At 31.0% G+C, this 24,170-nt stretch overlaps 1 protein-coding gene across 2 annotated transcripts; it reads left to right on the forward strand.

Moving 5' to 3' along the window:
- Nucleotides 1-291: 291 nt before the first annotated feature.
- On the forward strand, nucleotides 292-23,681 carry LOC111636832 (SEC14-like protein 2). 2 transcript variants are annotated; one of them, XM_023382176.1, is made up of 14 exons: nucleotides 292-324; nucleotides 10,718-10,776; nucleotides 17,562-17,631; nucleotides 17,731-17,774; nucleotides 17,951-17,993; nucleotides 21,112-21,128; nucleotides 21,205-21,298; nucleotides 21,400-21,494; nucleotides 22,018-22,096; nucleotides 22,311-22,391; nucleotides 22,482-22,568; nucleotides 22,732-22,838; nucleotides 22,905-23,211; nucleotides 23,318-23,680. In XM_023382176.1, the coding sequence occupies exons 4-14, from the start codon at nucleotides 17,763-17,765 to the stop codon at nucleotides 23,401-23,403; spliced, it is 1,008 nt and encodes a 335-aa protein (XP_023237944.1). In that variant the 5' UTR covers nucleotides 292-324; nucleotides 10,718-10,776; nucleotides 17,562-17,631; nucleotides 17,731-17,762; the 3' UTR covers nucleotides 23,404-23,680. The 2 variants fall into 2 exon arrangements, with proteins under 2 accessions (XP_023237944.1, XP_023237943.1); XM_023382175.1 differs by lacking the exons at nucleotides 292-324; nucleotides 10,718-10,776 and adding an exon at nucleotides 13,715-14,008 and having other exon boundaries at nucleotides 23,318-23,681.
- Nucleotides 23,682-24,170: the final 489 nt, after the last annotated feature.

The following is a 24,170-nucleotide window of genomic DNA, read 5'->3' on the forward strand; positions in this document are numbered from 1 at the left end:
TTACACGAGTAATAATCTAACTTCGAATGGTTTAATGTTATATTTTTCTACTTAAATGTTAACATTTAATAAAACAAATTAATACATTAAATTAAAATTGAATTTTACAATTTAATAAGAGGAAATACAAGAATAATCATATTTAATTATTAATTTATTTTTCAGGTTTATTATATTATTATTGTTTCGAAAAGTTTACTAATGTAGCCACTACTTCGTACACGATGACTTCGTGGACTTATTTCACTATTATTTCGTACATTATATACAGAAATAAAAGAAAGAGAAGCGAAAGGAACGGACGTTCGCTAACTCCAAAAGATGGTAAGCATTTAAAATTAAAAAAAAAGCAATCGATTTGCAAAATTTAGACAAGACATAACAATATGCAAATTTAGCTTTTACGAGAACTCTATCGACTTGTAAAATCGAAATTTGCATTTTATTTTGTCTTGCACTTAGAATTTATTAATGAAGTTACCAGAAGACTCGAAAATTTTCCGGGTAGACTTTTAAGATTCTGAAGACTGATGTACGGATCTTCTGCGATCATTTCTATCTTATATTTATTATACAGAGTGGTCTAAAAATATAAAAACACCCATATAAAACAAAAAAGGATTGGCAAACAGCAATCTAATGTCCTTACATATGATATAGAAGAAGGTGGTATTATGGAACCCCAATTACATTTTAGTGAATTGTAAACAAGGTATCATAACTACACCCGCATTTTTTGTGCGAAAAGTACCGGTGAATATTAAATTAAATGTTCCTAATTGGTTTTTCGCTAGTGTAATTAGCCTATAAGTATGGTTTTTGAAGGCTTTTGTACAAAAAGTCAGAAAGTAGGCTTAGAGAAAATCGGGTGGTAATATAGAACCTTACTGTACATTTTCAAAAAATGCTTTAATGTAGCCAAAAACAAATAAGAAAGTACAAAAAATGTTAAATAATTACAAAATTATTTACTTCAATGTATTTTATCGCAAAAATGCTTTTATAATAGAAAAATATGACCTCCATCAACAAATATATATTCCAGCAGCTCTTTTTCGATATTCTCGGGAAGAATTGACTTTCTACTAGTGTCTTTTTCACTAATTGCTCCGGACGAATGTCTGCTCGCAAAGAGAGAGTTCGGAGGAGTCGAGTTCCATATTACTGTAAAAGCACCAATGGGGTCCGTATTTCACGCATCACCATCTTGAATTAACTTATGTCTTTCATAACCAAACTTTAAAAAACGTACCCCTAAATCCCTGGAACGGAATACATGCACCAGTGAACCTACAACTACACGATTTATATTTTAGAAATAATTCAATTCACTTAGCATTCAAAACTTGCGAATTTTGAAAAAAAAAAAAAAAAAACAAATTTGCTGATTAAATACGGACAACCGTTTAACTGAAGTATGGATGTCTGCCTAGTTCAGTTCAGTCACAATCCGCTACAGTTCGAAATGGGGTGGTTCCATAATACCCGTAGTGTTCCATAATACCACCTTTTCCTCTATATTAGAGGGGAACCTGTTTGGCCGTGCCAACTACACTTCAGCCATCTAGAAATCCACCATCTCGGATTCAACTCCAAGTTTTTAAATGGAGGTACTGTATATTAATTATGCGAAGTCACTATTCATCGGAATCCCCGATTGAATTGGGGGTTTTACGTACAGTGCTGACTCCAGATATTTTTCTTCGGAAGAATTTTTCTGTGAAAATATTTCTTCTAAAAGATTGGTTTGGGACCCCAGGCAATTATCCTTTTTTGCCATAGGATAAGGCGCCGTTGATGGTGTGCAGGTCTGAAATGGTATTGTATTAAATAGATGTCAAGTTTTTCTCAACTTTTCAGAATTATTCATTCCGCGATTCAGAGATAAGATATCTGGTTTCTTCATAAGGCTTTTCCGGCCCCGTCTGTAATAAACCGGTTCTCACTTGATTAACAGTCTGTCCAGGTGGAGTTTCTTCACGTGTCTAATATCCGAATAGGGGCCAATTTCCCATTGAAAATCTTTTGGCCCTTGTCGCCTTGCTTTATACATCAATCACGCTATCCTTGTTAACAATTTTCTCGAGAATGAACCTATTCTTTGAATAGATTAGCTAGCCAGATTTTCCAGACCCAAACTCGTAACTAAGGGTGGAGTTCAGAAATATCACACGAGAGCTTCGTCATTTCCATACACTCACTCAGCTTAATGATTTACAAATGGGTCATCTCTCAATGATATTTGAGGAGTGACCCATTCCTCTATTCTTCTCGTCCCGATAGACCGTGTACCGTTTTCCGAGCACCGGTAGTTCGGCCGTGGATTCGCGCCTGACCAAGACGGGTTGGCCACGTAGAGTTTTCCGGTTTTCGCTGTCTTTAACGCCGAAATAGGGGTCAGTTATCCTTAATTAAACAGATCTACCGGAAGGAGATCGCCCAACTGTTGAGTTTCCGTAACTGACAAAACAAAAAAACAGAGGATTAGAATTTAATCACGATATGTGTGTAAATGTACCGTAATGACGTAATATGGTGGGGGCAAAAATCTCCGAAAAAGCTGTATTTTCTTTTTCTTTTTTATAAAATTACTGTTAGAACATATTTGTTTATGTAAAAAATATAATTTATCATCATATTTAAATTTACTGCACCGAATCCAACATTATTTTATTACTGAAAAATATCAAATGTTTCGTCACGTACAGAAAAATTCAGTCGTACTTCAGTGTATTCTGAGATATTCTTTACATTTTTGAATAATTGAAACTATGTAATAAATAGTTTGTATAGAATTGCATTAAAAAAAGGGAATAAACTGAATGGGTACAATTATGCTAAATTTCGAACGGACGAGATTCGTTTTACAACAAACTTACGATGCTTAACAAATAATGAAAATTGTATGGGATTCAGCGGTACCCCGTACTTTGAATGACTCTAAATTCGAACGCCAAATTCGCCTAGAAGTTCGAATTGCACTCGAAGCTTAAACGAAACCTGTTTTGCGCCCAACTCCTCTGTCGCTCTCACCATTGCTTGACGCTCGTATGCTTTCTGTGCTCTTATAGCTTTACTTTTGGTGTATTTGGTTATATACAGTATATTGTGTGTTATTCGTCGATTTTTAACAATTTCTTCACGTAATTTTTATTTTTCGATAGCTTTTGGGCACTTCGTATGTTCCTTCAGTTGAACGGTACTTCCTTTAGTAGCATCTTCTCCGTACACATTACGAATTTTTTTTATTGTTTGTAAGGCATTATATCCTATCCAAAACTCATAAAACATAAGCCAGACATGCTTTTTGTCTGAAGACATTTAGACTTGATGTTATTCAAACAAACTGTTTGTTTGAATAACATCAAGTCTAAATGTCTTCAGATTGAAGAAATAGTTTACAAAAACTATACTTTCATATAAAACGTTTACAAAAACTTGTCGATTAGTATCGACAAGTTTTTTTAACAATGTTATTAACTTATCCACATAAATTTATCTTGCGTGAGATGATCGTGTATGAGCCCTTTACGCTACACGATATTTGTCAGTATTGGTGGTAAATTGAGAAAAAGTAAACATACGGTCGTTAATCATCGCTTAGTCTGGTAAAGAAATGTTTACATCAACCATCGAGTAAAGAGAGCAATTACGGTTTTTATGATAAACAAATGTTTGGAAAACGTTCACTTCTAACCTTTGTGAAGGAAAATAAAAATTTGAGCTATCGTTTTCCAGTTTGAAATCAGAGAATTTCTTTTCCTCTTATATTGATTGGAGTGTTTTTCTTTTTAATTTGAGATGTATTCGTAATAAATAGCAGGCCAAATTCTCTGTATGTAGCAAGAACGTGGTCTTCTACGCTTTATCGAGCATTACGGAAATGGGTGAAGAAGATGGATGAATTATGAAATTTGAAAAGTACTCTACCAGAGGCTTATTCGTTAAATTCCAAAACCATTAATTATGCGTGTTATCTACTCTTTCACGCTCCATTTGCTTGAGTATCTTTGTTTATGCATTATCTTGAAATATGAAACTTCAAACATGATAAAATTGTTCTGTCTTCTCATCAATTTTACTTTTTTAGCTCGGTTTCTATCGAGTTTAAGCCTTAGTTCAGTTGATTTTGCCACGTTTTTATAAAAATTTAAAGCGTTATAATGGCTTTTATTTATTCATTTAAATTAGGGATCCCAAAGTGGTCGATATCGACCCCTTGGAGTCGATAAGAGTTCTCCAGGGGTCGATTAATATACGAGGGTCGAAAGGGGATCGATTAATACCAAAGAGGATCAATTAAACTGTCTAGGAAAAATATAGAATATTTCAATAAAAATTCGAAATACGGATATGATCAACAACATTACTGACTACCCTAGTTATAACTTGAGTTTTGCCTTAGCCTACGCCGCTTTAAGCATGTGCTACTCTGTTTTCACGCATCTAGCAACTGTACTAGTGTTACAAACATGTTACGAACACTGGTAGTTCATTATACACAGACATACGTTACACTGCACAGTTACATTCTAGTAGGGTTGTCGCTCTAAGTATTTTATATCTAAATGTAGATATTTTGTCCTTTACAGAGAAAATATCGTAATATATCGAAGGTCATTAATATAGTACAGAAGCATTTGCAAGGAAAAAACGTTACAATTGTTCAAGCTCGAACAATCATAATGGCCTTTCAAGTAAAACTGGAGCTATTTAAATCTTCACTAGCACGATCCGATTTTAAATATTTTTCAAACTTGTGAAGAAAATGAAACTATAATCTCCACATGAACCGGGGAGGAGACGAAAGAAAGAAAGAAAATGAAAAGATTTCCGACCATGATTTGGAGATATACGGTATATTAAACATCTTGATAAATTAAGAGAAGACTTTAAAGCACGTTTCGAAGAATTGGAGAATATGCACGTTCCCGAATGGTTTGCTAATCCATTTGATGTAAAAATAGATAATGAAGGTAGTGAACCTGGCTTAGAAAATGAACAGATTGAAATATGTGTAGATCTCGAAACTAAAGTGTTGTTTAAAAATAAAAACCTCAGTGAATTTTGGAGCAATAACAATATTGCCACTAAATATCCCAAGCTCAGAGCAGAAGCCAAACCTTTCTTACTCGCATTCTCAACTTCATACGTGGTTGAAGCTGATAGAACGCTATTTTGACAAAACAGAGGAACAGATTGAACTTGGAAAACCGTGGTAATTTGCGACTAAAACTTACCAATTTTCAACAGAATATCAATAATCTTGCCGCTTTTCTTCAGACACATCCATTCTACTAATATCAACTATTTTAATAAAAAGGTATGTTAACATATTTTTAATGCATTCAGTAGTAGTCGCAAAATGACAGTAAGAGGTTTTTTTTTTCCACCAATATAACTTGTTGTTTTCAAAAATAATCTGGGGATCGATAAGAAGGCAAATATTCTATAAAGGGGTCGACGGAATAAAAAGTTTGGGGACCCCTAATTTTAAATCATATATATTTTTAAATAGTTATATTTTAAAAACGTTAAAGTATTCGACATGAAATTTTAATATATAATTCAAATTTCCATTCAAATAAAATAAATAATAACGAAAGGAAAGGTGTAAATAGAATTAAGATAGGCATTTTTTANTCATTAATATAGTACAGAAGCATTTGCAAGGAAAAAACGTTACAATTGTTCAAGCTCGAACAATCATAATGGCCTTTCAAGTAAAACTGGAGCTATTTAAATCTTCACTAGCACGATCCGATTTTAAATATTTTTCAAACTTGCGAAGAAAATGAAACTATAATCTCCACATGAACCGGGGAGGAGACGAAAGAAAGAAAGAAAATGAAAAGATTTCCGACCATGATTTGGAGATATACAGTATATTAAACATCTTGATAAATTAAGAGAAGACTTTAAAGCACGTTTCGAAGAATTGGAGAATATGCACGTTCCCGAATGGTTTGCTAATCCATTTGATGTAAAAATAGATAATGAAGGTAGTGAACCTGCTTAGAAGATGAACCGAGTGAAATATATGTAGATCTCGAAACTAAAGCGTTGTTTAAAAATAAAAACCTCAGTGAATTTTGGAGCAATAACAATATTGCCACTAAATATCCCAAGCTCAGAGCAGAAGCCGAACCTTTCTTACTCGCATTCTCAACTTCATACGTGGTTGAAGCTGATAGAACGCTATTTTGACAAAACAGAGGAACAGATTGAACTTGGAAAACCGTGGTAATTTGCGACTAAAACTTACCAATTTTCAACAGAATATCAATAATCTTGCCGCTTTTCTTCAGACACATCCATTCTACTAATATCAACTATTTTAATAAAAAGGTATGTTAACATATTTTTAATGCATTCAGTAGTAGTCGCAAAATGACAGTAAGAGGTTTTTTTTTTCCACCAATATAACTTGTTGTTTTCAAAAATAATCTGGGGATCGATAAGAAGGCAAATATTCTATAAAGGGGTCGACGGAATAAAAAGTTTGGGGACCCCTAATTTTAAATCATATATATTTTTAAATAGTTATATTTTAAAAACGTTAAAGTATTCGACATGAAATTTTAATATATAATTCAAATTTCAATTCAAATAAAATAAATAATAACGAAAGGAAAGGTGTAAATAGAATTAAGATAGGCATTTTTTATATAACATATAGATTTACTATGGTATCGTATACCGGTTATTTGCCGAGAATTGAGATTCTTTTCTCGGTTTCCTGTGGGATGTGAAGATTGCTACCATATATAAATATCATCGAGGTGTCTTATTTACGATCACTTTATATACACACGAGTTTGATCAGATCCAGCTTCAAATCTTAGCAAAATAGGAAATCACGTTTGTATCCCGTATATTTCTAATAAATTTTAAAATATTATAAACACGGCTACTAAATCGAAAACACTCAAAGATAAATATTAATTTTTGGTTATTTAAAATTTACTTTTAAGAAATGTTAATATGTTTATTTTTTTCTCTTTTTTACCGAGGTTTTTTTCGTGTTATTACCATTATTGTTTGGAATATGAAACCAGTTTTTTGATTTTAAAAGAAACCTAAATGTATCCTGTAGATATGGAAAAGTTTTTATTCGATTCTCTGCAGAAAATTTTATTTATAGATACGGTTAGATAAGTATCAAAACTCTTATTTTTAACTCCTGTCTTCGGTGGAAGATGAATTCGTCCATTGTTGCTATATCAGTTTTCCATCGGATGATGCCACCACGCGTGGCTTTTTTAAAAGGTAGATGCTTTTCTCGCTGATATATCGTATTGTTCTTATGGAATATTATATATATATATCAAGTCTGAATGTCTTCAGATTGAAGAAATAGTTTACAAAAACTATACTTTCATATAAAACGTTTACAAAAACTTGTCGATTAGTATCGACAAGTTTTTTTAACAATGTTATTAACTTATCCACATAAATTTATCTTGCGTGAGATGATCGTGTATGAGCCCTTTACGCTACACGATATTTGTCAGTATTGGNAAAAAGTTTACATTTTTATTGCCGTATACTCTTTCCAACTTGTCTTTTTGGTTTAAATATATGAAATAACCTATAAGAAACTTTCATTATATCTTTCGAATTTATAAACCTATTTAAATTGTGGTTTTATTCCGTTCTTCGTGGATTAGTTAAACCCAACAGGAAAATATATTTTAAAGATTGCGCTCTGGTGTATTGCCAGCAACTTTAGTGCCATTATTTTTGACATAATTTATTCTTTTAATATCTTTAGACAAGAGATTATAACTTCTCTCCGTTGTTGTTATTCTGCGAGTAACAGAATATAAAATAAACTAAAATTTAGAAATTAAATTAAATCTACGAGAAAATCTTCCAATTTCGTTGATCCCATCTCGTATCACTCCACATACAAACTTTTTGACATTTATACTGTTTTTTTTTTATTTATTTTTCCACGCAAATAATACATAAATGACCCAAAAGTCAGTTTATCGAAATAAATTTTTTGTTAATATTTGTAAAGAATTAATATAGAAATTTTAAACGTCTCCCGTTTTCTACATTATGTGAGCGAGCAGAAACTTTATAATGACTCGAGTGGGATCTTATTCATCATCGTTCTCCTCCAGACAGACAGAGGTCGAATGCTCCTACACGAAACAAGAATTTTCCGTGTTCGGTCGGGCGTAATAACCAGAAAGTCAATTCTTTCGTCGTCATTTTACGATTCTATCTATAAATTATAGTAATCCTTTGGGGGAATCTCGCATCCCGATTGTTTGCATCGATCAGTTCTCGATACAGATGACGACTCTCTACAAAATAACTATGATTAGGATCGGATCAGAGCAGCCTCTTTTAATTAAAAGAATTTCCTAGAAGAAAGACTATCCACGTTTTCTATGTCACAACCCGAACCAAAAGTTACCCTCGTCTTTCGCTCTTTTATATCGTCCGTTAAATATTCTCGAACTTAAAGTGCAGGACCAACGACGAAGAAATGATTCTTCTGGCACTTACTAAACTCTACTTTCGTCCGGTAACGATAATATTCCATTTCGAGAATAAGAAATCCGAAAGAACGAGTCGATATTTTCGCTTTATTTACCGATATTTGTCCTCCTGGCAAACTCGTTCTATTCATCGTTTGCATTTGTGTTACGACGAAACGTTTCTAGGGCAACGTCGACGTAGAATAAGTTACGAAATTCGTATTTGAATAAGTTAAATCCCAAGAGAAGAGTTGGCATTTCGTCTCTTCTGCGTAACGTCTGTCGGAAACCGAGAAAAAGACGAGAAAACTAAAGAGATTACGAAGCGAGTAAACACTCTACGTAATAAGTTAGTGCGTATTCTCAACGAGAATATCATATGTTTTAAAAAGAAGCTTTGTCATTTATTTCTGTATAAAGTATAAGAAGATTGGATTTTACATTCATCTCATTCCAGTCCATGAACGAAAATTAAATATCGAAAAATGTGCGAATTCTTGGTCGATCTTTTCGATTGTAATGTCTTAATGCCGCTCTGATCGTTAAAAAGTTGTTATTTAATACATCTATTGAGACAAAAAAATAGCTTTTTATTTAGCTATTTTTATAAAGACGGAGGAGAAAAACATTCCCTTTCTTGTCTTTAATAGAAATGTATAATAGATGCCCACATTTGTGTATAATATTTCGTTCTTTGGAGGCGGTGATATATTAGTAACTCGTTGTAAAGAATGATTTTTTCTTATAGTTAGAAGCGGAGGAAATTACATAAAATCTTCTCGAATATTTTACAATTTGATACAATAATAATCGTATATTTGTAAATAATTTTCGAAGGGAAAACTCAGGGGGAAAAAAAAGAAGAAAGGTGAAAGAAAAAGCAATCTGTCGGTCAACAAGTTTTTTAATTAAAGAACTTTTCTTTCTTTTTCTGCAGTCTTTTATCTGATCAATCTTCCCCTTCCATTTTATGTCTCGTCGCTTCCATTCTAAGACAATCCGAAATTTTTCAGTTAAAAAAATTAATTAGTGAACTGCGCTTACTTCTATCGATTACTAATAGATTTTAAAAACTGTAAAGAACGTTAATACTTGATATTTACTAATTTGCAATATGCCTTGACAGTATCCCGATAAAATAATAAAAGAATTTTCATAAAATACTACCAGATGGCGAGATAGCTGCGTATTTAATAAGACAGAGTCGACTTTCTCTCATGAATACAACATTATTACAAAGTCGTATTTGGTGACGTCGGTTCTTAAGAGAATCTTTAATCTTTCGACGTCAAACTATTGTAAAACGAGATCGTAGATATTAATCGAAACTTTTATATCGGGAAGAGAGGAAAGGACTTAATACAAGAAGCATCCAACAGAACGAATCTTTAAGCTTTAATTTTCGAAATTAAATCTTTTTACCTTCTTCTGAAATCAATTAAAAGTTTTCTACGGAGGTTTATGTAATCTGATTTGTCTTCTGCATGCTTTAACTCTTGTGTTAAAAGAATTATTTTTGACCTTTGTTTTGCGAGAAGGGAAAAACCGTGTGTGTCTCTAATAAGGTTTGATTATGTCGCGATAATTTTGGTTTTTAATAACTCGAATCCTATGAAAACTGGACTTTTTTTATATATATATAACAGAGGGAAAGTATGGCCATCGATTAAAAAATGTTCCTTCCCTCTCCAAGATCTTTACATTTTTTGACTCGGGACATCTTGAAACGTCGAGAAATGCAAAAAATTTGGGGAGTTTTTTCTGTTTATATGGATGTTAGTGTGGGGGGACGATTTTGTTCACTCGTTTGACCCGATTTTGTTCACCCCTTAATAACTCCTGTGCTTTTTGTCGAAAATTTCTGAAATTTTACAGGGAAGTTTGTGTATTAGAAGATCGATATTATTAAATTTTGGTGATTACAGATCGAGGGGGTGGGGAGATAATGGGTGTTTTAAAAAGTTTTAAAAAATATCTTTGCTTCACTGATGAAATGTCGTTTAAAAATGACGTGCTGCTTTTCCGGTATGGACAGGTAAACATCCCCGCTGGACACTTTAATTCCTGGCACCGGCATGTAATTGCCGGGCATGTTTTTAATTTTAAATTTACATTTTTAAATTTATGAAATGTTATTTATCTTTTAATTTAGTTGTAATGTGAAATAATTTTAAATTATTTCATTGAAATAACCGGCGATTCTAAACTGACTCCCTTTATAGGAGAGAGAGGGGGAGGAACTTGTTGAGGAAAAGGAAGAATATAGAAGTGAAGTATCGAGGTATGATGTAAGAATCGAATATTGCATTAAATACTGTAAGTATAGTACATTGATTTCTGTATAAATGTACTGAAGAGGTATAGACAAACGGGAAATAATAAATACGAATGATGGAAAATTTTTACAAGCACCAGGTTTTATTTTTAATTTTTAAAAAGTGCAAAATAAAATAATAACGAACTAAATAGTTCTACAGTACATTAATTTTAATAGAACTGAAAGTAATCTAGATGTCTCCAGCAAGGACTTTCCTATTATGTCTAATGATAATAATAAGTAAATATAATATAAATTAAGAATTTTTTTAGCAGCTTAAGACACGGTAAAAGCTAAACATGTCTCAAGTCTACGTTAAATACCTGTACTAATTAAATGTGTATAACTTTTATTTATATTTTTACCTCTCCCTTTTCTATATATTTGCAATACGTATAATACGTAATACATTTGTAATAATATTCAAAAAGCTTCGGGACTGATGCTGTATTGCCAAGTATATTGATAGGAAAATGTTTAAACATATAGAGGGTGTAGAAGCAAAGTTGTGCTCATCTTGGCCAGATAATTTTGGACAAGAAGTGAATGGTGCACTGGGGCTTTGTCGTGGAGTACAATGGTAGCTAACATCAAACCAAACGAAGAAGAAGGAGTATAATGGACAATAATGTCGATAATCCCCCATATTAATTTCATTTTCTTTCGTCATTAAAAACTCGTACAAAAGTGTAAACAAACACAAGATTTTACTATAGCGCCTACGGTTTCTGGAGATGCCTGAAAGGATTTTAAAATTATTCAATGTCTGTAAGAATACAGTGCGACTATAGCGAAGCATATAAGTATACTGTATTTCATATACTGTTTACGAGCACACTAAACTGAAAGACTTAGCCACCTCATAGCCCCCATAGCTACGGCTCCGTATAAAACTTGTAAAAATTTTGATGGAAAAAAGTAGGTTTATTTTTCTTTAATTTAGAAAGGATATGCATTTTGAACCTTACGCTTTTCTTCAGTTTTTATTCTATTAAATATATCGACAAAAAACTATGTAAGAAATTATATTTAAAACAATTATCTCGTACAAGAAATTAAAAGCTTTGTTGTCGTCACAAGTGGAATTTCTATTTCTGTTTAAAATCGTAAATCGAGAAAGGAACGAATAAAACATTTTCCTAACGACTTGGCTTATTTAAAGAACAAAAACGTTTGTTCCGTTTTTATCTCTTCATCGGCAAAACAATATTCCATTTTTTTAAAATATATTTTTATTTTTCATTGTTTTCTAATTTACTGTAGATTTTAATTAAGCGATATTTATTCCATTTTCTTTCTTTTTTTTCTCTCTCTCTCTCTTTTATAACAGATAAAACTTTTATCTGTTCGCACTTTCAAATATTTGATGGAATTGGCGAATTCTCCGAATTGCAACAGAAAATAGAAAGAATCTTGTTGCTTTTTTCTTTTAAATTTTCGAATTTTCTTATAGAGATTTCGATCTAGAAAAGAAGGAGAATGTTTAACCGTCACTATCCTAAACAAAAACATCAAATAACGTTAACTTTTGCTGGCTGTTATTTTAAGTATCGTCGGATTATGCTAATAATAACTACATAGATTGGAAGATTAAGAAATTTTTCAGTGTTGGAAACACGGAGAAAGCTGCTTTGTCAGAAATCTATAGATTACATTCGGTTTTTATACACTTTTATATTGTTGCTTGAATAATATCGACGACAAAATTAATCACGTATTGAGACACGTGTTGGATTTTTATCGTAGAATATGGAGATGAAGGCTACGATAACAAAGTTCACATATGTGATTAATATCATTGATGTCGTTGCCATTTTGTAAACACAAAATATACTCTTACAACAAAATGTTTATTGACTATAACGATAAATAATGCATTCGAAATATCTCTAATGACATTTCGCATTAGGATAATAATAACTATTCGCATTTTGGAAGATGCCACGTATAACATTGTTGATAATTCCGTTTTATATGAATTCCATGTTGTACGAGTCACTTAGATTTTACAAATACGTGAACCGTTCACAGCCCGGCACACATATTTGTAAAATCTAAGTGACTCGTACAACATGGAATTCATATAAAACGGAATTATCAACAGTGTTATAAGGGGATCGACTGTATATACAATTTCTATAATAACGACGTATCCGTGTTATCATAGTTAATGTCTAATTTTTATACCCCATTGTATAAGGTCGATTATTATGATTCGAAAGTTGATATATTTGCTTGTATATTTATAAATATACAAGCAATCCTTTCTGTAAGTGAAAAACTATCTTATAAGAGACAATTCTTATTTTATGAGTTCCATTCGGAGTGTATCACTAAGCTATATGTAGTTATATTGATATAAAATGATTGTTTTTAGAGACTATATTCATATTCAAACTCTTCGGGTGCATAATTTATGAATTTTGAGTCAGAAAATTAATTAGTAAATAGATCTTATATTTTACAAAATACAATGGCTAAAGTATCTTCTTTATAAACACTCTTTCATTGCTGTTAACACATGTAATTTAACGATATATTTTTACTCAAATCGGCAAAAAGAGCTTAAAATATAGAAATTCTCATCCGAATTTATAATTTTTTCTCATTTACTTCTTCTCTGTAGGAAAATAATTGACACTTTCAAGGTCGAAATAATTATTTTCTTACGTAACTATATATAAATTTTGCATTTCGTTAGCGCATATATAATCTATATATTATGTATCAATAATATATATATATGTTTTATCGTTAATTGTAAAATTGGAGAGGTAACGAAGGAGTAACGGTTATAATAAATCATTAATTGATTAATCTACAGAATAAAGTTATCTCCCTTTTTTTTTTTATCAGCTCCGTTTATACGATACAATCGCTAATCTTGTTTGATAATTGACGAAATCGGGGATGTATTTATAAAAGCGATAAACAATAACATCTCGGATTCGTGTAGTCTCTTACACGGGAATAAGATGTACTGTACTTTCGTTAATGCACTTTTTGCAGTTTTCTAGACATAAGTAGGAAAAGGTAATTAGATTTAACGGTGTTGTGCGGTGTTTTCTTTCACGCTGAGACGAAAATGACGTCAATTTTAACGAGGAGTTATAACCGGATATTTTAAAGTTTTTGTAATAGAAACTAAAGAAAAATGGAAGAATTAACAAGTAAACAATTGCTGATATTGAAAGAGGCAAGTGTATATTAATTAAAGAATTAATTTCTTTAAAATTTCGATAAAAATATTCTTTAAAATTTACTATATTTTTTTTTAAATAGAGAATAAATAACTAAATCGAACTTTAAATTTAGATAATACAGACGACGAAGCAATTTCTAATCGTCTTTAATATATATTAATTATCTGTTTTCCTCTTTGATCTCTACAAATTCTCATTCTTTGACTTTAAGCAAAATTGAATGTTATCTAATTTCTATTTGCTTCGAGTCAACTTCGACCGTTCGTATAATCGTTAACATTTTGCAGATAAATTCTTCTTTATCTTTATACATTGTTAAAAATGAAATTAAAAAATTTAAGAGGAGGAATAATGCGAAATTTTATACCCGAGCAGTAAATTTTTTAAAGTAATACTTAACGTATACAATAATTTATTAACACGAAAGTATTTCTCCTCTTTCGGGCTACTCCATAATGTATGAAGTATTGTTTAAGTTCATTTATACGTTATTATATTGGAGAGAATTTATTTATTTTATTTTTTATCGACACTCCGATAATCCTGGTTCAAATGTAAGTTTACAAGGTTATCGTTAGTGTCTGCTACATCGCCAATAAGTTATAGTTTACATACGTTTAATATCTATTAAACGTATGTAAACTATAAGGCCGGCTGATTAATGGAAATTCCGAGAAGTGGTGGGCGTCGTGGATGAAATCGTTCATCTTTCGATATCGTGACTTTCGTCGTAATTTCGTCTACGAATAATGGATGAGTTTCGTGATGATTTATGTCGTCTCGATCTAAATTAATAGTGAATAATCGCGTATATCCAGATCAGACTCGAATTCCTATCTCTCGCGACGATAGACGGTCTTGTATTATCTTAGTTTCTGACGTCATGAATTGAATTACCCATTGTTAAAAGTGTGATGGAATTATACTAGTAATACGCTAAAAATATTTAGGTTTACTTGGATCTATCCTCGTGTACTGTCTTACTGTACGCTGTATTAAAACCTCAAAAACTGTAAACAAAATTGTGGAAAAATACCGTAATAAGTTAACATTTTCTGAACTTATATAGGCTATTTTTTTTTTAAATAGCAGAGTGTTTCAAAGTCCAGAGATGTATAACACGTGTTCGACTGTCGAGGACTGTTTTGATAAATAACGTAACAGAATGTCCCACGTGATTAAATTTATTGAAATAAGTATAATCAATAGTATGGTTTTGACACACATTACTTTTCTATAGAATGGCTAGATCTATCTACTTATGTTTTTCTACCGCGACACAAAGACATCGACCCGACCGTAGAAGAAATGGGTGTCAAGTTCTCGGAGTTAGGATTTTATTGTTCGATGCTAGGTCGGGGTTACGAGATAGATCGGTGTTGAATGCGTCACACTATAACGCAATAGCCAGATGAGGTTAACAATGTTTACTTTACGGGCGATTAGTAATATTCACCTCTTTGAATTGGCGGTTATTTGACCGACAGGGAATTGGCCATATCGACTGCAAAGTGTGTGCATTAGGTCAAACATTCTGGCTCCTCAAACTCGATTTTTTGTTGATTGATCTTCATTAGCTCAGATGTATTCGAACCGAAAGACAAAAGGGTGATCTCGAAATGAAAAAGATGCGATTTTATGTGTTTTTCAAAGAAATATTAAAGCGACCTTAAATAATAAATCGTAGCAAAAACCGACAGAAGAGAATTCAAGGTATAAGTTATCTCCATTATTATAACATCGCATCTAGTATAAATTTCTTAAATACAATCATTAGAGAGGTTGCGGCCGAAGTTTTCATCTCTAAAACGTTAACGTCGAACGTCGAGCGCCGCTATCTTGTAAGCAGCGCTCGACGTTCGACGTTCACGTTTTAGAGATGAAAACTTCGGCCGCAACCTCTCTGTTAAACACTGGAAATTATTCTGTTTGTATTAGCGTTTGATTTGCTTCCTGCGCTGAATTTTATTCTAATTACTTACGTTAAACGAATCCACGAATATTCTTACTAAACGTAAACAATAACGACAAACAGAAAGCACGGCACGGATGTTATCCAGTTTTACTTTTCCGGCTATTATATATAACAGAGGAAAAGTATTTTTTTAACACAGTCTAGATCAAATAGACACATATACATACGGGCTTATCACACCGGTGTGATAAGCCCGTATGTATATGTGTCTATTTGATCTAGACTAACAAGTAAGTGTTAAACAATATTAAGGGCTAAAAGCAATAGATTATTCCATTGAGAGAAAAAGTATGGTGGGCTGTCAGAAAATGATTCCCAAAGTTTTTACATTTTTGGACTTAGAACAACTTGAAACGTCGAGAAATGCAAAAAAATTCGGAGGTTTTTCTGTACGTATGGTTGTTAGTGTGTAACATAATTTTGTTCACCCTCTTTGAAGCTTAACTTAATAACTCCGGTGCTTTTTGTCGAAAATTTCTGAAATTTTTCAGGGAGGTTTGTTTATTAGGGGATCGATGCTATTAAATTTTGATTAGAAGTCGAGGAGTGGGGAGATAAAGGGGGTCGTGTGTATCTCCAGTAGAGTAGGACTTAATTACTCGTTACATTTACATACATTTTTTTTAAACTTAAGAAAATTTTTAACATTAAAATATTGTTATCTTTTTTATGCATTTTATTTTTGAAGTAATAAATTACATATTTTGAGACATAGGTTTATATTTTGCACACCTGATATTAAATATTAGTAGTATTGTATTTTAACGACGATAAATTTCATGAAAAATAATTTCGATACTCATAAATGATAAGATTTATAATATATTTTAAAAATTATGTAGCTTAATATTACCTATGCAACACATAATTGTCGAATGTATACACTATTGTTAATCGACAAATACTAATGACGCTGGTTCGTATGATTTTCTCATACACTTACTATAATCTATCTATAGATCATATTACAGTTACAAATTCCTATTTTTTGCCAAATACTAAAGCTCCCATGTGTGAGAACATTATCTAGGCACGAGATGTAACGAGGATTTTTGGGTACTATGAAATACCGTAATAAAATCATACTCTCAAAACGATAGTTTGTAATATCACATTCGTTTGATTTTATTAATAAAACAGAACAACATAATATAGGGTGGCGATACGTAGAAAAATTTAACACGTTATAAATAAAGACACGTGTTTTACAAGTGCACGAATCAGAATAAGGTACTGTACAACGTGTTTATGAATAGATGCATTTAACACAATGTCTTAAATTTAAAAAAATTGGGTTCGGTTTACTTTAAAATAGAACATCTTTCAAAAACAAATTTTACTACTGTTTCCTATTGGCTGTAGTTAAAAAAAAAATAAATTTGTTAATATTTCATATGGTAATGTTTCGTCTTGGAATATAACACAAGGTCTAATTACACTCGAAATAGGTCTTATAATATAAGCTTTTTTTAAATATTTAATGAACTTTACTTAAGTTATATTAATTTCTTATAAAATATATTTGAAAATTTTAATTAATGATTTCTTTTTAATTAATTAAATTTAAACAGTTTAGAAATGCAGTAGCAGACGTTCTTTTACCCAAACACGACGATAACTTTCTGGTAAGATGGTTGATAGGTAAGTAATATTTAAAGAAATATAATATATTTATTATTATATTTATATACTTTTAGCACGGTTTTTTTAATAAATTTTATTTTTACATTTTAATCTCAGCAAGAAAATTTAACATCGAAGATGCGGAATCGATGCTGAGAAAGGTCGGTATAACTTTATCACTTTCACTCGTTATTAAATCAGATCCGATCTTTCATTACCCCTTTACTTATTATATATATTAAAGGGACAAGAGACAATTTTTTTCTACTTTAATAAATTATGTAAATTTATAATATCTCGAGTGGCGAAGTAATATAAAAATGTATATATTTTACAGAGCCTGTTATGGAGAAAGCAGTTCAATTTGGATAATATCATAAATTATANAATATGTCTTTAATAGTTTAAATAATAATTGACAATCTGCCAAGGGGTAATGCTCCCAGGTAAATCTTCTATTTGGGTGTTAGACATAAAATTTTCTTTAGCTCAACTTACAGGCATTAAAAACAAAACGAATGTAGTCCTTATATTAAGAACACAGCAATGGCTACTCTATTATGACCCACCACCGAGTCAAAATAATATCTTAACAAGAATCCATTTTGAAAAACTGAAGCACCGATCCTCCAATCAGGCTTTTGATTTGCCCACGAGTTAAACAAATTTCAGCTTAGGGCCTCACAGTTTTACGTGTATCATTATTTGGTGAAGTATAAGGGCCCGTTATATTTTATAGCTTAAGGCAGGAGTGGGAAATCTTTACTCATTTGACAGCCCTTTCTCTAAGAAAATTACACAGTCGGCCCCCCCTACAACACTGTTGATTTTTTCGTTTTATATGAATTCAATGTTGTACGAGTCACTTAGATTTTACAAATACGTGATCCGTTCACAGCCCGCCACACGTATTTGTAAAATCTAAGTGACTCGTACAACATGGAATTCATATAAAACGGAAAAATCAACAGTGTTATAGGGGGGTCGACTGGTATTAATTAATTGTAAGTCATTTTTTTTACTACGTAAGGTAATTTGTGAAGTGTCTAAAACAAAATATTTAATTCATTTTTCAGGCATATAACCGTTTTATCAGAATATTATGTTACTTTTACGTCTTTGTATTCATTTATCACGTAATTACAATCAAACATTTAATGCATAATCGAATACTACAAAGAGTTGATGTCACACTAACTCTAATATTTACAATGGATTACGTAACGAGACTAATTGTAGCTAAAAATAAGTGGAAATTCGTGTGTTCTGTAGCAAATATCTTGGATCTCTTATCGTTTCTTCCTTACGTCGTTATCTTTACAGCAACTCGTCTCATCAATTTGTTATTAAATTACAATTGGAAAATAAACACACACATCTTAGAAATTATTACTATAATGTTTAAATTATTAAAGTTAATGCGTTACTCGAATAAGATCGAAAATACCATCTTCACCGTCTACAGAAGCAGATGGGAAATACTATCGGCAATTATATTTCAAATAATAGCAGTACCTATATTTTCAACATTTATGTATATTTTTGAAGTATACGAGATAAATAATTCAGCTGATAGATCAATTTTAGGACATATGTGGTCGATTAATGCCGCTTTAAGTGGAATTAACTTCGGAACTCTATTACCAGCAGCCGTATCGAGTAAATTATTAGGTATATTAGTGGCTGCTGTTAGTTATATGATTATTAATTTTTATATTTTTATTGGAGTCAAAAATTATAATTTGACACAGAAAGATATTTATTTAAGAAATATCTTGAGAAACGAATTACGTGTTAGCAGAAATAAAGAAAGATATAACAAATTTAAGACTGAAGAGATGATGTGTTGCGTACAACAACTTCTAAGAATCGTTGAAAATCATCTGTTTTTATGGGAAATTGAAGAGGTGAGTAACAATAGAGAGGTTGCGGTCGACGTTTTCAATGCGAAAACGTTGTACGAACGTCGAACACCGCTCGAATGTCGAACGTGAACGTCGAACGTCGAGCGCCGCTTACAAGAAGCGGCGCTCGACGTTCGACGTTCACGTTTTACAGATGAAAACTTCAGCCGCAACCAGGCTATTAAATATCATTCATTAATTAAATCCGATTTCATTTTAATTAATGTTTTTCCTTATAAAAAAAGCGTTTGATGTGCTATCTCAAAGTTTAGTAATGATGGACAACAATTATCCGGAATTACTAAGAAAAGTAATGATAATAAACGGTAAGTAAGAATTTCGAATAGCTTTTCATTTATATTTTATCCTTAGTATTAATCTTATTTATTTATCTGTTTATTTTTGTGTTGATACAGCTCCTGCTCCATTTTCTATGGCATATAATCTTATAAAACCTTTTCTGCACGAAAGAACAATACAAAAAATCCAAATTTTTGGTAGAAGTAAGTACTTATAAATTAAATTATTATAGGAAAAATGTAAAGAAATACGTAGAAATATATTTTGTTCTTGTAATGAAGAGAATTTTTATTATTATTATTAAAAACTTATACCGTTATAAATTAGTACAGTTTGCAATTAGGATAATGTAAAATTATTATTCAGGTGGTTGGCAACAGATGCTGTTTACTTTTATATCTCCTAATGAAGTTCCGGCAATCTGGGGAGGAAAGAAAGTGGATCCGGATGGTGATCCCGCTTGTCCTTCTATGGTAGTAGAATTAACTTTTTTAAATCTTTATTTTTCCAATTTATTTATATCATTCACGTATCTTCAGGTTAGTCCCGGTGGTCCCGTTCCGAAATCTTTTTATTTGTCTTCCAATAAAGTTTTTATGGACGAAAATGCCGAAACATTGATTGTATCACAGAAATCTCATATTAGTGTGGAAGTGCCGGTGACGAAGAACGATTCCATATTATCTTGGGAATTTCAGACCGAAAAACACGACATAGGTTTTGCCGTATCCTTTAAAAATTCCGATAATAATAATTGCAAATTAGAAGAAATAATCCCACTGGAAAGAGTAGAAAGTAGTTTGATACCCGAACAAGGAGAGTTGATTTGTATCAAAACGGGAACGTGTAAGTGTTTTTTTTACGTGTTTATTTGCCTGAATTGAAATCAATTTAAGCTTATATTTGTTAAATATATTTGGTATAATGTTTAAATATATATTTTTTATTTCAGATATATTAAAATTCGATAACTCGCACAGTATGTTCCGATCGAAGAGGGTTAAGTACAAGTACGAAGTGAAGTCTTCTACAAAGTAATTTGTAAAACAAATATGTAAACGTCGAATTAATGTAGTAATGAGATCAATTTATGAAGTTTTTAACAGATAATTTTCTGCCTATTTTAAACACTTTTCTTTTGTTTTGTAAATAACGCATTATTGGTATATTCACGGGTGAGGAATATTTATAAAATATCCCAGATTTTAAATATCGTTTAAGAATACGAAAATGGATTTATTAAAATATTCGTGGGATTTAAATCGTGTTATGTTCAATTTGGATAATATCATAAATTATACCCCTCCAGAGGTAAGGAAATATTCGCCAATAAAAAGTAGGCCTAAATATTTATAAAATATAAGTTTTAGATTAATTTATTATTTAGATTTTTTCGTATTATTGGAAATTCAATACTTCATCTCACGATAAAGATGGAAATCCCGTGCTTTTTATTCGATACGGTTGCTATGATATGAGAGGTATTCTTATTCGTTTATACTCGTTTACTTAATTGTTTTTAACTACAAGTCGAATATCGATTACTTTATAGCATTTAAAATATGAAAAATTATAATTATAGGTATGTTTCAAGCCGCAAAAATAAGTGAGATAAAAAAATTTTTTGCCAAATCGATGGAAATCATAATTAGAGATTGCGAAGAACAAACTAAAAAGGTTAGTCTCTCGTCTCTAAATGTATATTATTTTTAATTAATATATTACCCTTACAACTATTATTATAATTTATTATTAATAACAATTCCTGGAGAAGGGAAAGATACAGAAATTGTTGCTCTTCAATCAAAAGAAGAAGGGGGGAAAGACAGATTTAGGGAAGAACTGAATGGTGAAGACAGTCGAAAGATCTATGAGACAAAATGATTCTTAGAATGAATGAACGTCGAAAGGTTACAAAAGAAATTATAATATAAAAAGATATATTATCATAATAAACGTGTCACTTCTAAGAAGAGATGACACTTGATATATTGAAAAAGTTTTTATTGATCCCAGTCAAAACCGAATTATTTTATACATAATTTTATTTTAAAATACTTTAAATTTTTATATAAAATAGTAAAATATTTATTGATAATTTTTTGTAGAAATTTCTGAAGCTATTCATTATTCTTCGTAAGATTCTGAATTAAAATAAATTTAATATCGTATTAAAGTGTATTTGATTTATATTTTTCAGTTAGGACGATACGTCGGAAAACTTTTTGTTTTGATCGATATGGATCAATTCTCTCTTCACCAGTTTCTTTATAAACCCGGTAATTTTGCTTTTGATATTAACGAGATTGCGGCTGAAGTTTTCATCTGTAAAACGTGAACGTCGAACGTCGAGCGCCGCTTACAAGAAGCGGCGCTCGACGTTCGACGTTCACGTTTTACAGATGAAAACTTCAGCCGCAACCAGGCTATTAAATATCATTCATTAATTAAATCCGATTTCATTTTAATTAATGTTTTTCCTTATAAAAAAAGCGTTTGATGTGCTATCTCAAAGTTTAGTAATGATGGACAACAATTATCCGGAATTACTAAGAAAAGTAATGATAATAAACGGTAAGTAAGAATTTCGAATAGCTTTTCATTTATATTTTATCCTTAGTATTAATCTTATTTATTTATCTGTTTATTTTTGTGTTGATACAGCTCCTGCTCCATTTTCTATGGCATATAATCTTATAAAACCTTTTCTGCACGAAAGAACAATACAAAAAATCCAAATTTTTGGTAGAAGTAAGTACTTATAAATTAAATTATTATAGAAAAAATGTAAAGAAATACGTAGAAATATATTTTGTTCTTGTAATGAAGAGAATTTTTATTATTATTATTAAAAACTTATACCGTTATAAATTAGTACAGTTTGCAATTAGGATAATGTAAAATTATTATTCAGGTGGTTGGCAACAGATGCTGTTTACTTTTATATCTCCTAATGAAGTTCCGGCAATCTGGGGAGGAAAGAAAGTGGATCCGGATGGTGATCCCGCTTGTCCTTCTATGGTAGTAGAATTAACTTTTTTAAATCTTTATTTTTCCAATTTATTTATATCATTCACGTATCTTCAGGTTAGTCCCGGTGGTCCCGTTCCGAAATCTTTTTATTTGTCTTCCAATAAAGTTTTTATGGACGAAAATGCCGAAACATTGATTGTATCACAGAAATCTCATATTAGTGTGGAAGTGCCGGTGACGAAGAACGATTCCATATTATCTTGGGAATTTCAGACCGAAAAACACGACATAGGTTTTGCCGTATCCTTTAAAAATTCCGATAATAATAATTGCAAATTAGAAGAAATAATCCCACTGGAAAGAGTAGAAAGTAGTTTGATACCCGAACAAGGAGAGTTGATTTGTATCAAAACGGGAACGTGTAAGTGTTTTTTTTACGTGTTTATTTGCCTGAATTGAAATCAATTTAAGCTTATATTTGTTAAATATATTTGGTATAATGTTTAAATATATATTTTTTATTTCAGATATATTAAAATTCGATAACTCGCACAGTATGTTCCGATCGAAGAGGGTTAAGTACAAGTACGAAGTGAAGTCTTCTACAAAGTAATTTGTAAAACAAATATGTAAACGTCGAATTAATGTAGTAATGAGATCAATTTATGAAGTTTTTAACAGATAATTTTCTGCCTATTTTAAACACTTTTCTTTTGTTTTGTAAATAACGCATTATTGGTATATTCACGGGTGAGGAATATTTATAAAATATCCCAGATTTTAAATATCGTTTAAGAATACGAAAATGGATTTATTAAAATATTCGTGGGATTTAAATCGTGTTATTTGTTTATTATTAATATAAATATTTAAAACTATTAAGTATTATAATAAATTTTATTTGAATTCTGTATATTCGTAAGATTGATTAACTTTTTATTTTAAATATATACTAAGATATAAAAGATATATATATATATATAATTGTCGGTCGTAATAAAATTGTTTTTACCTTAGAAAACTGTTACACGAGTACGTTCAACCATCTAAATGAATTATAATAGATTCTGTATAATGTCAGAATCGATAAGTGTGATTTTTAGGAAGCAGAGAACTGATAAATAGTGTAATAAAACACTAGAAAAAAAAAAACGATAAGAAAGTGTAAATGTGAAATTTTCTAACTTAAAAGGAATAAAGTTTATCATTATTACTATTATCATTTTGATAAATGAACACATTGTGCCACTTAAATATTAAAGGGGTTTCAAAAGTTGTGAAATTATTCATTCTGACTGAGTATCTAATCCAATAATGCAACATTGTTTTCTACGATATCTTTTAGAATCTCAGATTTTTTTTTAATTTATAAAAAAGCAA

This window comes from Centruroides sculpturatus, unplaced genomic scaffold (assembly GCF_000671375.1).
Source record: "Centruroides sculpturatus isolate CEXI.00-Female unplaced genomic scaffold, Cexi_2.0 scaffold1008, whole genome shotgun sequence".
In the NCBI taxonomy this organism is placed as follows: Eukaryota; Metazoa; Arthropoda; class Arachnida; order Scorpiones; family Buthidae; genus Centruroides; species Centruroides sculpturatus.